Source organism: Leptodactylus fuscus, chromosome 8, assembly GCF_031893055.1.
Source record: "Leptodactylus fuscus isolate aLepFus1 chromosome 8, aLepFus1.hap2, whole genome shotgun sequence".
In the NCBI taxonomy this organism is placed as follows: Eukaryota; Metazoa; Chordata; class Amphibia; order Anura; family Leptodactylidae; genus Leptodactylus; species Leptodactylus fuscus.
This window is the reverse complement of record NC_134272.1, coordinates 16,487,598-16,504,025: the sequence shown is the minus strand read 5'-3', so window position 1 is coordinate 16,504,025 and position 16,428 is coordinate 16,487,598. Positions and strand designations below refer to the sequence as shown.

The window sequence follows — 16,428 nt, the reverse complement described above, 5'->3', positions numbered from 1 at the left end:
AGTGTTGGCCAAAAGTATTGGCCCCCCTGCAATTCTGTCAGATAATACTCGTCTTCCAGAAAATGATTGCAAGCACAAACTCTTTGGTAATATCTTCATTTATTTTCCTTGCAATGAAAAAAACACAAAAGAGAATGAAAAAAAAAAGTCAAAACATTGATCATTTTACACAAAACTCCAAAAATGGGCCGGACAGAAGTATTGGCCCCCTCAGCCTAATACTTGGTAGCACAACCTTTAGACACAATAACTGCGCACAACCGCTTCCGGTAACCAGCAATGAGTTTCTTACAAGGCTCTGCTGGAATTTTAGACCAATCTTCTTTGGCAAACTCCAGCCTGGCTTATTTATGTCTCTGGGTAAGAAGTGGGGTCTTCCTGGGTCTCCTACCATACAGTCCCTTTTCATTCAGACGCTGACGGATAGTACGGGTTGACACTGTTGTACCCTCGGACTGCAGGGCAGCTTGAACTTGATCTGCACAATCTTGCGTTGAAATCTCTCGTCAATTTTTCTTTTGCGTCCACATCTAGGGAGGTTAGCCACAGTGCCAGGGCTTTAAACTTCTTGATGACACTGCGCACGGTAGACACAGGAACATTCAGGTCTTTGGAGATGGACTTGTAGATTGCTCATGCTTCCTCACAATTTTGCTTCTCAAGTCCTCAGACAGTTCTTTGGTCTTCTTTCTTTTCTCCATGCTCAATGTGGTACACACAAGGACACCGGACAGAGGTTGAGTCAACTTTAATCCATTTCAACTGGCTGCAAGTGTGATTTAGTTATTGCCACCACCTGTTAGGTGCCTCAGGTAAGTAACAGGTGCTGTTAATTACACAAATTAGAGACGCATCACATGATTTTTTTCAAACAGAGCCAATACTTTTTTCCACCCCTTTTTTATGTTTGGTGTGGAATTATATCCAATTTGGCTTTTTGATAATTCTTTTTGGGGGTTTTTTTTCCCATTGAAGACTAATTAAATGAAGATAATAATACCAAAGAATTTGTGATTGCAATCATTATCTGGAAGAAAATGAGTATTATCTGACAGAATTGCAGGGGTGCCAATACTTTTGGCCAACACTGTATTTTCCCATTGACCTCCATTAGCCAAAACGGTGAATGAGTATATAAGATTCCTGCCCAACGTAGTGTACAAATTACGGAGTATTGTCCATGGAAGATCCCTATGTAGCTTGAGCACATATAGTGGTCACCGGTGGTACTGCAGTTATTTTTGGGTACAGTAACATTCCCAGCCCACAGCCTCATTTCCTAGAAGGCGCCCAAAAATGGAACTGAAATTATATTAAAGTAAGAAATGAGCACTATATGGAGGCATTATTTGGACAAAGTATGGTGGCATTATTTGAGCTGTATTGTGTGGGCATTGTATGGTGACATTTGAGGGGCTGTGCTGTGTAGGCTTTGGCATATATTGGCATTATTTGTGTTGATGGTTTCCTGATTTAGGGGAAGCAAATAGGGCCATTGACCAAGGTCCCAGTTTCCTGTGGGCACTCAAGCAATGAATTGGAAATATATGGCAGTATTATGTGAGCCCTATATGGAAGTATTTATATGGACAGTATGATAAAATTTCCAATATGGCAATATTCTTTGTACTGTATCATTTACCACTATATGGCAGTATTATTTACCACTATATGGTGGTATTATTTGGACTGTATTATTTACCACTATATGGCGGTATTATTTGGACTGTATTATTTACCACTATATGGCGGTATTATTTGGACTGTATTATTTACCACTATATGGTGGTATTATTTGGACTATTTGGCATTGTATTGCAGTATTATTTAAGCTATATTGTATGGTCATTATATGGAGATGTTGTTTTGACTGTATTATTTGGTATTGTATGGTGGCATTGTATTGTATGGCAGTATTTTTATGGTCGTGAGGACTCATTTTCTATAAAACTGACCCTATTCTTTGTATCAATGGCACAGTGAGTGGAGGTTGAGTATACTAAACACGAGTTAATCCGGCCACAGGTATAATAAGGAACGTGTGGCGTCCTATATTGTTTGCAAACAAAGGAGCCTTTTTCTAATCCAGTGAAAAGAGGCGTCACGACTGGGAAAAGAGCCACCAGAAGACAGGTGCCAGTAACACGCCAGTGCATGGACTCATGAGAAGTCAAGTAACAGTCCCGGGGGTTCTTAAAGGGACCTTCTGAAAGAGACAGCCCCCCGTCATATTCCCTGCAATGATATTATGAGACAAGTTGGTACCTGGAATCATGTCCAAGATGGCGGTGTGTATTGGAAGACTACAAGGAGCTCATGAAAGAGGATTTCTTACTATTATTGATTGGTCGAAATGATTCATATGGCATTGTTCACCCCACTGCTACTAGAAAGGAGTTATGGGGCTAAAGCAACCCTACAACCAATCCCAATCAAAATGGCGACCGTCAGCAGTGGCTTAATGGATGTGGAGGAGGCTTCAGGCTAAAGCTGGCCATACATATTAGATGAATGTTGGATGAACTGAAGATGTAGCTATAGGGGGTGCAGAGGTACAGTCGTTACTGGGCCCTGGACCCTGAGGGGCCCCAAATGTTCTTCTGCATTATATATATACACATATACACCAATATTTTCAATGGTATATAGTAGGTCGGGACCCCATTACAGATTTTGCATTGTGGCTCCAATTACACCTCTAGGATGAATACCCAAACTTCAGTGGGATCCATCGCCCATCTAATTTTTATGGGCTGTCCCGACTCTCACTTGTTGGGAGACATTGAAGAACAGAAGGGGGATATCAAGAAGAGGGTGCATGTTCCAGCAAAACTATGGAAGACAAGGTAGACAATAGCACCTTCAAGAGGACCAAGAGATTACAAGAGTCGAGCACTAAGTTGCAGCAATGTCCATATTATATCTTGACATAATTTGCGTCTACCTATGTCTCCAAGTGTGTCGGCCGAACCGCCAGATTTCAGCTGGACCATTGACCATCTAATGTGTATGGGTTGTGCTGACTCTCCCATAATGGGACGGAAACAGGATCAAGAAAGGTTTCAGCATGCCTAATCCTTTTGTTCTTGAGGAGACAAGGGGCCTCTTAAGATATCTGGTAGTGGTCTATTTCTCTCACATGCACATGCAACATGCATATAGCGGAAGAGTAAGAGTCAAATAAACATTGAGCCTTGAGCCGACAGCTTGGCCAGCGTAGGGTTAGGTGAAGGCCTAGCCATTTGGGCTGTGGCTTACCTCAAAAGTACACTGGCCAAAGTTGATGGAGTCTCAAAATGGACGTGACTCTTCCATGATGCAGCAGTTATGGAGGGGTGCATGTTGCTGCTAATTTTGCACCAATTTGGCACCCTGTTGGAGACAAAGTAGTTCAAGGAGTGGAGTGTCATATTCTGGCATAGGATCAATGGACAGTCATCTCCATCTACCTATGGTCGCACTTGTCTGGCTGGAGGTCTATGGTCCATCACGTGCGGGGCTGACTGGTAATTGCTACCTCTATACCTAAATAATGGATCCAGACTGGATGTGCCCAAAACCAGTCTGGGTAGTGTGTCAAAAACGAGACCATGAAAGGTTCCTTCCCCTACTAAGGTCACATTCTTGAAATACCTACTAAAAGTCTGAGCGAATAAGACAAGTGTACAAGACAAGTGTAGAAGACAAGTATACGCTGCTCCTACAGAAGGAATGTCTGTAACCGATAAATCAGCCATCAGCGTTACCCTGAAGTCCTGTACGAGACATTTATGTTCCAGTTCCTCAGCATTTTCAGGATCTCTGCATGCTGTCAGTGAATGGGACAGATTCTTGTTTCCATCCAAAAGCTGAAAAGCTGTCCACACCCAATACTTCTCATAGCTGAGGGTTTGTTACAGTTGTCTCCAGCGAATGAAGCTGCATTGTGCCCCCGAGGGTGCTGCAACTGTGACTTCTAGTCACAAATCACCCGGCAGTGCTCAATGTTATGGCGACTAGAAGTCACAGTGGCACCACCTTCAGGGTTGTACTACAACTCCATTCACTTACATTGGCGCAGGAGTCCAGGGCGACACGGCGATCCTTTGTCACGTGAACGGAGTCGCGGCTAAAGGCATCACATAGCCTTAGTCTAAAGCAAGCAGAGATCTTAGAAACGGCCAGAAAGCAATGAGCATAAAAAAAAATTAATGATCTTTGAAACGAAGATTGGATGAAGTGACAACCAATATGGCTGCCATTACAGCAACCGCAGACCCAGCTTTTCCAGATTCCTGGTTACACAAGGATACATCCCTGGGTTTGTATTGCTGCATATGTGGCTGTATTGGTGGTTCCACTCTTGTCTGACAATATGGCCCTCATATTAAGAGTTTTTACACAGCTTTCCCACGTTCCTGAACAGTAAATGTTTGACACAGTTGCAGTCTATGGAGATATTCGCTGGTTTCTGGGTGGAAATCCTTGAGGCCGGTGACTCGAGTCATCTCTCATTACCGCCATACAATGACAGTGTCTAATTCTATATGTCACCTCCCTGGAGTCACATTCTCAGCCCCCTCCTCCCCCCAGGTTAATCCTCATACACAGTCGGGGTGGTGTCCCCTTTATACTCTCATCATTCACACGGATCACACCCATCAGACCAGTCACTGTCACAGCCTAGGTGAGACTACTACTACCACCGGGCGGCTTCTGACAGCAGGGATGTGTCCTCGGCACAACAGGTGTCATTAAAACCCAAAGCACTGGCAAAATGGTCCAGCGCCTGCAACCTATAGCACTACAACTCCCAGCAGACCTGACTAGTGAGTCACAGGTCAAGAAACTACAACTCCCAGCAGGCCTGAAAAGTTAAACGTTGGCAAGGCATGCTGGGAGTTGTAGTTTCCCAACACGTCATGGAAGACTACAACTCCCAGCATGTCTGAAAAGTGAAATACATGCAATGATCACAGAGGAGATCAAACATATAGAATTGGGCTCATTGATTCGGGTGACCAAACCCCGAGCCCCCCATAGCCTTGGACTAGTGTCCATAACCCAGTCTATGGGCGCGGTGTGGGAAATTAGAGATGAGCGAACACTAGTCGGAACAGCCATTCCGAATAGCACACTCCCATAGAAATGAATGGACGTAGCTGGCACGCGGGGGGTTAAGCGACCGGCCGCCGGCAAAGTCTTCCATTCATTTCTATGGGAGCGTGCTATTCGGAATGGCTGTTTCGACTAGTGTTCGCTCATCTCTATGTGGGATCTGTTGGGCCCAATTTACTAAAACTATCTGACAGGAAAGTCCGGCCTTGTTGCCCATAGCAAACCCTCACAGCACAACTCTGTTGCAATGGGCAACAAGGCCAGACCTCTCCATCTCCAGAAATCTTGTCCACTGAGTCAGGTTGTAGTTTTACAGGATGGAAACCATTGAATGTGACACAGTCATCCTCACCCACACCTCAGTTACACAACCTGTCAGGCCTGGTGCACAGTGATGGATGTCGTCCGCTCCACACCCACTTACCAGGCACCAGAATCACCGAGATGACAATCTGGGCGTCATTGCCAGGGTCATTGTTATATGGCCCCTACCAGCCATCCTGTCTAGGCCATGAGGGCCAGTATTGTCCCGATTGCTTCTTCATTATTATGAGGCATGACAGGCAGAACTATGGGAGGACTCTCAGGGGTCATTATAACCACTATAGAACCATGGTGGACCCACTGACCATACCGGCCATGCTGTGGCTGCTGTATAATTGTCCTCTGCCCTCCGGAGCTGACACTCATTAAGATCAATCCACATAGTGTCACCCAGAAAGAACAATGAAGGACAAACCTGTTTCCTAACATCAAAGATGACTGTCCCACAGCAGCTGAGAACTGACAGCAGGCATCCATTACTGTGCTGATGGGGCCTGTTACTGGGAAAGCTGGGTGAATACTGCCGTCACCATTACAGGGCCTACAAAGGTCGTCTCCACAGTATCAAGGATATAATCATGGGGGTCTATGTCCAAAAACCAGTGGGCCCAGTATAACCAGCACTAGACTCCACCATAACCAGCACTAGGGCCCAGCCAGCGCTAGAGCCCAGTATAACCAGTGCTAGAACCCAGCCAGCACTAGAGCCCAGTATAACCAGTGCTTAGAGCCCAGTATAACCAGTGCTAGAACCCAGCCAGCACTAGAGCCCAGTATAACCAGCGCTAGAGCCCAGTATAACCAGTGCTAGAACCCAGCCAGCACTAGAGCCCAGTATAACCAGTGCTTAGAGCCCAGTATAACCAGTGCTAGAACCCAGCCAGCACTAGAGCCCAGTATAACCAGTGCTAGAACCCAGCCAGCACTAGAGCCCAGTATAACCAGTGCTTAGAGCCCAGTATAACCAGTGCTAGAACCCAGCCAGCACTAGAGCCCAGTATAACCAGCGCTAGAGCCCAGTATAACCAGTGCTAGAACCCAGCCAGCACTACAGCCCAGTATAACCAATGCTAGAACCCAGCCAGCACTACAGCCCAGTATAACCAATGCTAGAACCCAGCCAGCACTACAGCCCAGTATAACCAATGCTAGAACCCAGCCAGCACTAGAGCCCAGTATAACCAATGCTAGAACCCAGCCAGCACTAGAGCCCAGTATAACCAATGCTAGAACCCAGCCAGCACTAGAGCCCAGTATAACCAATGCTAGAACCCAGCCAGCGCTAGAGCCCAGTATAACAGCACAAGAGTTCAGGATAACCAGTACTAGACCCCAGTAATACCAGTTCTAGATAGAGCCCAGTATAACCAGTGCTAAAGCCTCAACTTAGCACATTTTTGGCACACTGTGGAGTATCTCAGCCCCTGCGCCTGTTCGCCACTTTTTAGTTTTTAGATAATGGGTGGAGCATTTGCGAGAATGTAGGTGGGGGCGCTCCAGTCAACCAGTTTTACTATATCTCACATGAGAAAACTGGCGTCCATTATATCAGATTTACCATCAGATACAGCTACATGTGTAAGAACTACTAAGAGGCCTTTTGGGAGATCAATGAAGGCTGGAGTAAGAATCAGAAGTCTTCACGTACTCCCCCCATTGTACACAGTAGTAAACCTCTAGTATCCAGGATGGGGGCCCAGATTTACTAATAGTTAGAAAGTATAAACGTAGGGAGACAATCTGATACTACACCAGATTTATGACGGTGCCCCAGATTTACTAATAGACAGTATATTGTAGACATTCAGTCTGATACTACACCAGATTTGTCACAGTGACTGATGCTGGATGATAAATTTGATGTATCTCTACGCTATCTAGTCTACGTGTATACAATCTTTTTGTTGCTGATGTTGAGCTAGATTTTTAACAACACAATTTTGGCACATTTTTGGTGCATCGTGGCACATTTACACCTCTTTTCTTTGAGAGTCCACATACACATGCCTAGCAAGTCGAATTCTAGCTTAAACTAGATGAACCACAAGATGTGTCACATTTACTCCAGTGTTAAGTCAGAACCACAATAGTAAATCTGGGCCATTATATACAGCGTGGAACCTCTATGCATAATGTATAAATGACATGTACACTCTATTATTCATAAGGGATAGAATGGATAGAGTCTATAGGTGACAGTGTGCTGGTGAGTGGATCCTCTATATAGGTGTCAGGGTATTGGTGACTGGCTCTTATATATAGGTGACAGTGTACAGGTGAGTGGAACCTCTCTATTGTTGACAGTGTATAGGTGAGTGTATCCTTTCTATAGGTGTCAGTATACAAGCGAGTGGATGCTCTCTATAAATGTCACTGTACAGGTGAGTGGATCCTCTCTATATAGGACAATGTACACAGGTAGGTGGATTCTTTATGTAAAGGACAGTATGTAGAGGTGAATCAAACCGCCCTATATAGCACTGTGTACAGTGCCGTGGATCCTCTCTATATGGGACAGTGTATACAGATAGGTGGGTCCGCTCTATAGGTGACACCATACAGGTAAGCGTATCCTCTCTGAATGGGACAGCATATAAAGGTGGATCCTAGCTGTAGGAGACAGTGTATACAGGTGAGTGGATCCAATCTATATGAGTCCGTGTATACAGGTGAGTGGATCCTCTCTCTATAGGGGGCAGGCAGAGGTTACTCACACTTTGGGCTGCACGGAGTTGGGGCTGTACTTCGCAGTGTTTTTTTTCTTGAACAAGGAGTTCATGTTTCCTTGCTCCTCAGGTTGACCGGTGGCTGCTCCTGGGTTTCGGGGCGATGCTGCAAACTGGGGACCCCCGAGTGAAGTCCCTTTGGACAGAGTCTTCTGCGAGGTGTTGGCTCCTGGCTGGGGAGTTGCAGGGAGTCAGTGAAGAGCTGGGGATCCTGCTCTACAGGTAGGAGGGGGCAGGTTGTTATTACCTGGCAGGTGGAGCTGACTGTAGTGTACACTCCACCTCCCATACAGTGACTGTCAGCAGCATGCAGTGTCCTCTGCAGCCCTGGCCAGGCTTAACCCCTGCACTCCCATAACCCCTAGGATATAGTATACTACATGTATGACTGATGGGAGTGCGGCCAATAGAAAAGCTGTATCTCTGCAGATGTTGTGAAACTACAACTCCCATTATGTCCTGCACCTGCAGACCATCAGGGCATTCTAGCACTTGTAGCATTACAACAGCTGGAAAAGGCACAAGCTACAAACCATTGCACTGGGTACTATAACACCGAACATCTGCAGATATTTATTGCCGCTGGCATGAGAGGGGTTAATCCCATGTGTTCTGTTTATAGTGTATGGATAGGAGTGGCTTAAAGTGACAGCTCCAGGCAGGAGGAGGGAGGGAAGGAGGGAGGGAGGGGTGCATACCAGAGAGGCAGGAGGGGCCACATCTGACAACCCAAACTGCACCGCTTACATCTGACTCATACAGCACTGTACACACTGCAGGAGCTATATGGGAGGGATAGAACATTATATCCAGTACTTAGCACAGAATGTATGGATAGCAGGAGTCACGTTGTCATATTACATCACACTATACTATATATAGTCAGCTTCCTCATCCAGAAATTGGGATTACTGAATTACTGGGAGTGATATAGTAATAGTGCCACATAGTGCTTTATAATGCCACCATATAACACGCACATAATAGTGCCATATAATCTCTATGTAATAATGCAACATAGTGCTTCATAATGTCACCACAAAGCACCCACATATTAGTGCCATATAGTGCCTACATAATACCAACATAGAATCTCATCATATTGCTGTCATATTGTACCTACATATTAGTGCTATAGAATCCCTACATAATAGTGCCAAATAGTGCTTATATTATGCTAATGTACAGTCCCAACATACCACTACCATATAGTACCTACATATTAGTGCCATATAGTGCCTACATAATACCAACATAGAATCCCTAGTGCCTATATTATGCTAATGTACAGTCCCAACATACCACTACCATATAGTACCTACATAATAGTGCCATATAGTGCTACTTTATATAGAGCCTAAGGATTATTTTATATAAATCATATTGTAGAGAGGACATTGGGTCCTCTGAGGCTCCAGGGTCCGGTAATGATGACTACATCTGCAACCTCTATAGCCATGTCTGTGACCCCAACATATTAAGTGGTACCTACATCATAGTGCCAGGTAGAGCCTACCTAATAGTGCTGTAGAATCTCCTACAATTCCTACATAATACTGCCATATAGTGCTTCATAATGCCCCCATACCATGACAACACATTTCAGCCATATAGCGCCTATAGATTAGTATCATATAGTGCTTCATACACCCACTGTGCATTGGGCATGCCCACCTGATTCAGCGCTATGGATGTGCATGTACCCCACAAAATGACATTACAGTGCAGTTGTCATCCAGCTTTCCTAGAGTTCTGAGCAATGAATACAAGAGATGGAAAATGACTTTGAGGGCTTTGGTAGAGTTGGATGGAAGCCAAAATGACATTTTTGTACCACTCAGCTTTCCCAGAAACAGGAATGCCATTGTATGAGGGGGTAATCGTCTTCAGGTCTTGGATTAGGGAGTGGTGGTGGAGGGGTTAATGCTGGAGAGTTCTGCTCTGAGGTCCCGTCCCTGGTCCATCCTGATACAAAATAATTCACATTCTTCTCTCACAGTCAACAATATTTTTCAGTTTCTCAGGTAGGTCTGTGCCCGGGTGAGTCACTGGATGGGAACGCGTTAATGTCACTCCTGACACCCCCACCCCTCGCTGACAGAGGCGCTAAGGCCCGTGCCAAAGACAAGCCTCCTGGTATTGTACTATTATGCAACCTAGTCAATAAGAAACTTGCTGAAACTTCAGAAAACTCTGAAACATTCTCCGAATGCCCCCATTATTTACCATGGCTCACTTCATCCTGGGCTTCCTGGTTCATGAGTACAATTCCAGAACTGCAGTGCATACTGACAAACAGGGAAGAATTCAGAAGAGATAATTATCATTGTATATAGCTGTAATTAAGCCTCAGTTTTGACTCCTTATTGGAACCTAATGCATGAATTCAATTCCAGAAGTACAGTGAAGACTGACATACACTTATGATAGTCACCATATCATATCCCAAGAGTAGACCTTTCATTTTTGGGATATCTATGCAGCACCATGTGAAATCCAATTAGAGGTCTTCCCTTGGTGCGATGTCACTCATCATGACTTATCATCTGCTTCCCAAGGGCGTTGGATAAATGACTGACTACCCCTTTAAATTAAATTGGTTATCATGGCCACCTGCCGGTTACTAAGCCATCACTTCCTCCACAGGTTTTACATAGTATTTGCCTAAATGGCCGTGTGTGACACGAGGATAGAAGACATGGCTGGGAGATTACTGAAAGGCTATTTGAGACTTTTGCAACCTTTCATTAAATTCTCCAGTGCATCTAAAAGCTGAGGTCAATTTGCAAGTAGTCTTAATTTACACTCTGTTATTGCTTTGTGTACACAGTTCCTATGCAGGATGGTGTGTCGCCATTGTAACAGACTACAAACAAGCCCTGTGTAGTCACCAAGAAGAGGGAGAGATGGGGCGACATGCATGCTTGTCAACATTTAGCATAGAAGACCTGGGATAACGGCACATTCGGTGAGTCCACCCCCTATTGTCATGACCCTTTTTGATACACCCCTTTTTGGAGTCCCGAATGGCAGAGAGCCCCTCCGTTATAACTATAAATATAGACTTTAATGGGGCTTTCCAGGTGTCCATTGGGTTTACGCCATTTTATTACCATTCCGATTTTCGGCAGATTCTGAAGCGCCGTCCCCTACAGAGTTCCTTTTTTATATAACATGCATTAGGACTACAAAAAAATGGTGGCCTGGGACTACTTGATAATACAGCGCAAACTCTGAAGACTTTGGCTACGGGCCTGCCAACTTGTGACGCCCAATGGATCTTTTGCAATACCAGACACAACCTGTGGGCATAGGTGGCACTGTTTTTGAAAGAAATCAGCCATGTTTTTCTGATCCCGCACAACCCCTTCAAGTACAAGCCAAGCCCATGGACAGTCAGATATGTCACAGTCATTGCCGAGCTCGGCTGAGAGTCTCTGCATCTTGAAGTAACAGGTATGACGGCAGGAAGACGTGGAGCCAAGTGGCCGATCTGCATTCTTTTCGGTTGTAGGATTCTGTGTTGTCTTAGAGGGTGTGGCCCCGGAGGACTCTTCGTTCTTCCCAGTGACACATGAGGGAAGGATTTACATTTTTGGGTTCTAGCATTAATAAGAATGTCTGAGTCAATGACATGGATTCACTACTTCTCCCGAATGCAATGCAGAGTCATAGACTTCCAGCACTGCTTAGTTTTCCACTTCACTGATCCAGCTAGGGGAATGACCCAGCTTTCTACAGACCATGAACGGCATATATTTCTGCAATGATTCAGATACAGAATGGTGTCTATCTCTACAGATACATCTGCCTATCTTATCTGTGCTTTATTTAACTGCATTCACTACCTATCTCCTGTGTGTCAGTCTACACTGCACTTCTGACATTTTGTTCATGAAGCAGCAGGCACAGGATGAACAGATCTGTAGATCCCAACTAATATGGTCAGCATAAGATCTATATAGAGATGTAGCATTTCCTAATGCACTTTATGTTTCAGTTTTCTTCTCAATATTCTTTTATGAAACACGTAATACTTCTCACAGCTGCAGGTTTGTTACAATTGTATCCAGAGCAGACAATTCTACAATCAGATTTAGATACATTTTACCTGCACTGATACGTTGTAGCAAAGTATCATAATAGCAGTGAGATTTGTTGGCTGATGTGTTAGATCTAGGTTGTCTAGTCTGGATCTAAGGCCTGGTTCACATCTGCGTTCGGTATTCCGTTCGGGGTGCAATGAAAGCACACGGACCCCATAGACTATAACCCCAGCAGGTAACGGGCCCTATTTACTTACCAATCCACACTGCCCCTTCTGCATCCCATATCATGTCACTGGGACCCCCTAGAGGGCAGAAGGAGAAGCAGAGGCGGCTGTGAGCCGAAGCAGGGATCGGTAAGTGAGGTCCAAACAAACACTTATATTCTTTTCAAACCCCAGAGTAAAATGATCGGAGACCCAGGAGAGGTAACAAATATAAAAAAAACACTGTTACTTACCTCTCCTGGGCTCCTGCACTCTTCGGGCCTCTTTGGTGGCATCCTAGATGTCATGTGAGCCAAACCAATGTCATTATGCATTGCGATACTAGCCTGGCTCACGTAACATCTGTACTGACATTGAAGATGACTGAAAGTAGCAGGGAGTTCACCGGAGCCAGGGAGAGGTAAGTAACATTGTATTTTTATGCTTGTAACCTTCCCAGATCTCCGATCACTATACTCTAGGGTCTGATAAGACCCCAGAGTATAATTGTTCATGGGTGGTCCACTATGGGGCATAATACTGTGTGCAGGGGCCACTATGGGGCATAATACTGTATGCAGGGGCCACTATGGGGCATAATACTGTGTGCAGGGGCCACTATGGGGCATAATACTGTGTGCAGGGGCCACTATGGGGCATAATACTGTATGCAGGGGCCACTATGGGGCATAATACTGTGTGCAGGGGCCACTATGGGGCATAATGCTGTGTGCAGGGGCCACTATGGGGCATAATGCTGTGTGCAGGGGCCACTATGGGGCATAATGCTGTGTGCAGGGGCTACTATGGGGCATAATACTGTGTACAGGGGCCACTATGGGGCATAATACTGTGTGCAGGGGCCACTGTGGGGCATAATAGTGTGTGCAGGGGCCACTATGGGACATAATACTGTGTGCAGGGGCCACTGTGGGGCATAATAGTGTGTGCAGGGGCCACTGTGGGGGATAATACTGTGTGCAGGGGCCACTGTGGGGGATAATACTGTGTGCAGGGGCCACTGTGGGGGATAATACTGTGTGCAGGGGCCACTGTGGGACATAATACTGTGTGCAGGGGCCACTGTGGGACATAATACTGTGTGCAGGGGCCACTATGGAGTATAATACTGTGTGCAGGGGCCACTATGGGGGATAATACTGTGTGCAGGGGCCACTATGGGGCATAATACTGTGTGCAGGGGCCACTATGGGGCATAATACTGTGTGCAGGGGCCACTATGGGGCATAATACTGTGTGCAGGGGCCACTATGGGGCATAATACTGTGTGCAGGGGCCACTATGGGGCATAATACTGTGTGCAGGGGCCACTATGGGGCATAATACTGTGTGCAGGGGCCACTATGGGGCATTATACTGTGTGCAGGGGCCACTATGGGACATTACATGATGTGAAGGGGCTGATATGGGACATTATAGTGTGTGTAAATAGAGCATTAGACCATTAGTGTGGAGGCCAGCAAAGGGGGCGCTATGCCATGGGGGGGCAGGTTTTTGCTAGTTACACCACTACATGCACCCAAGGCTGAACTCTGCCCCCACAGCTGTCCTCTGCTCTCAGGCGGGTGCCAGTGCGTGCCCTGTATAAACATCAATGAATTGGCGCCTGTGAATAGGATCAGTCACCAGCTCCTGCCATTGTATTCTGTCTGGGGCACAGGGGTCTGCAGGGCGTGGGTGGGGCGTGATCGCTATGCAGGGTGTGTCAGCCATGAAAAGTACTGTAAACAGAGAAGACACATGAAAGCGACATCACTGCCACCTCTTGTATACGACGTCTGTAAGGGGTGTGACGTCTGTGGTGCCCAATATATGGCCACATGCCCTCTTTTCAGGCGCCAAACTAAGCTAAGCCTAAACCACAACTCTCACATACATGAACTAAGCCACGTTGTTGGCACCACTAAGTGCCCCCATAATATGTGAGGGTGGGCAGTGCCAGCAAATCACTGCAACAGGGAGCGTGTACTCGCCTAACACCCCAAAACCAGAAGAACTTTCATGAGGACACCCCCACATGACACATATCCCTGCCATAGTGGGCCCATGGACATCAAACACTGTCAATAGGGGGAGGGCCACTATTTTGTTATGGGGTCCCCCCATCCCTCTCTATCACTGCCAATGACTCTCTTTTAAGAGGCAGAGATCGGACAACCACAGGCCGCCCACACTAGTGGAAAGAGCGGCCGTGCCTCGCTGGGTGGGTGACGGGCACCTAGTTCTGTGATGAGTCATTGGGTGTGTGACAAGATCCACAGAAACCCCAATAAAATGCATAAAACATTGATTAAAGAGGTGCAGAATGTCCCCAGGACCCTGCCATCATGTGCCCGGCAGGCTATAGAGGGACATTCTGTGGGCTGAGCCAGCAAATTCATCAGTTTTCTAGTAAATAGTCCATAGTACTCCAGTCACAGCCAAAGCTGCACTTCACATTCCTCTCGGTACATTTTGCACGCAGCTTTGGATGTGAAACAAAAAGTGGACCTGACTGTGAAAGTGAAGGTGAAAAGATTATCAATGGATCTGATCCGTAAAAAAACAAAATACAATAAGACACGTTGTCATATAGAGAGGGGAGGGGAAGGAAGTGAGGATGTCACCGAGAGAGGAGGAAAGTCTCCTGATATCTGCAGAGGAGAGAAGACAACTCACTGCTCTCTGCTTCATTCACAAAGCCATTAGGGCGGGTGCCCCAGGTGATAGATCATACGCCTGCTATGTATACCTGTCATACACATGTGGCCCCTATATCCTCCCCGTATACATCATGTATGGTGTGAAATTCTTTTTTTTTCTTTGGAATTTGTTTACATGCAACTTATCTCAAAAAGTGACATCACATAAAGAATGCAAGATATAATAAGAGCAACGCCAGCCATGTATAAAACACCGTATCCCTATAGCATTCTTATACATAGGAGACAGTGTTATAGCAGTTACATTCTACCATGTAGGGGGCAGTATTATAGTAGTTATATTCTTGTACATACGAGCAGTATTATAGTAGTTATATTCTTGTACATAGGAGCAGTATTATAATAGTTATATTCTTGTACATAGGAGCAGTATTATAGTAGTTATATTCTTGTACATACGAGCAGTATTATAATAGTTATATTCTTGTACATAGGAGCAGTATTATAGTAGTTATATTCTTGTACATAGGAGGTAGTATTATAGTAGTTATATTCTTGTACATGGGAGTAGTATTATAGTAGTTATATTCTTGTACATAGGAGTAGTATTATAGTAGTTATATTCTTGTACATAGGAGCAGCATTATAGTAGTTATATTCCTGTATATAGGAGTAGTATTATAGTAGTTATATTCTTGTACATAGGGGGCAGTATTATAGTAGTTATATTCTTGTACATAGGAGTAGTATTATTGTAGTTATATTCTTGTACATAGGAGCAGTATTATAGTAGTTATATTCTTGTACATAGGGGCAGTATCATAGTAGTTATATTCTTGTATATAGGGGGCAGTATTATAGTAGTTATATTCTTGTACATAGGAGTAGTATTATTGTAGTTATATTCTTGTACATAGGAGCAGTATTATAGTAGTTATATTCTTGTACATAGGAGCAGTATTATAGTAGTTATATTCTTGTACATAGGAGCAGTATTATAGTAGTTATATTCTTGTACATAGGGGCAGTATCATAGTAGTTATATTCTTGTATATAGGGGGCAGTATTATAGTAGTTATATGCTTGTACATAGGAGCAGTATTATAGTAGTTATATTCTTGTACATAGGAGGTAGTATTATAGTAGTTATATTCTTGTACATAGGTGGCAGTATTATAGTAGTTATATTCTTGTACATAGGGGGCAGTATTATAATAGTTATATTCTTGTACATAGGAGCAGTATTATAGTAGTTATATTCTTGTACATAGGAGCAGTATTATAGTAGTTATATTCTTGTACATAGGGGCAGTATCATAGTAGTTATATTCTTGTATATAGGGGGCAGTATTATAGTAGTTATATG

General features: G+C 44.8%; 1 protein-coding gene across 1 annotated transcript in view; it reads right to left on the bottom strand.

Moving 5' to 3' along the window:
* PPL (periplakin) overlaps positions 1 to 8,334 on the bottom strand; it is a 37,018-nt gene extending 28,684 nt beyond the window's left edge. Inside the window, exon 1 of the mRNA XM_075284574.1 lies at positions 8,136 to 8,334. Within this exon, the coding sequence (XP_075140675.1) occupies positions 8,136 to 8,200 (65 nt within the window). The 5' untranslated portion in view covers positions 8,201 to 8,334. The remainder of the gene's footprint in view (positions 1 to 8,135) is intronic.
* Positions 8,335 to 16,428: the final 8,094 nt, after the last annotated feature.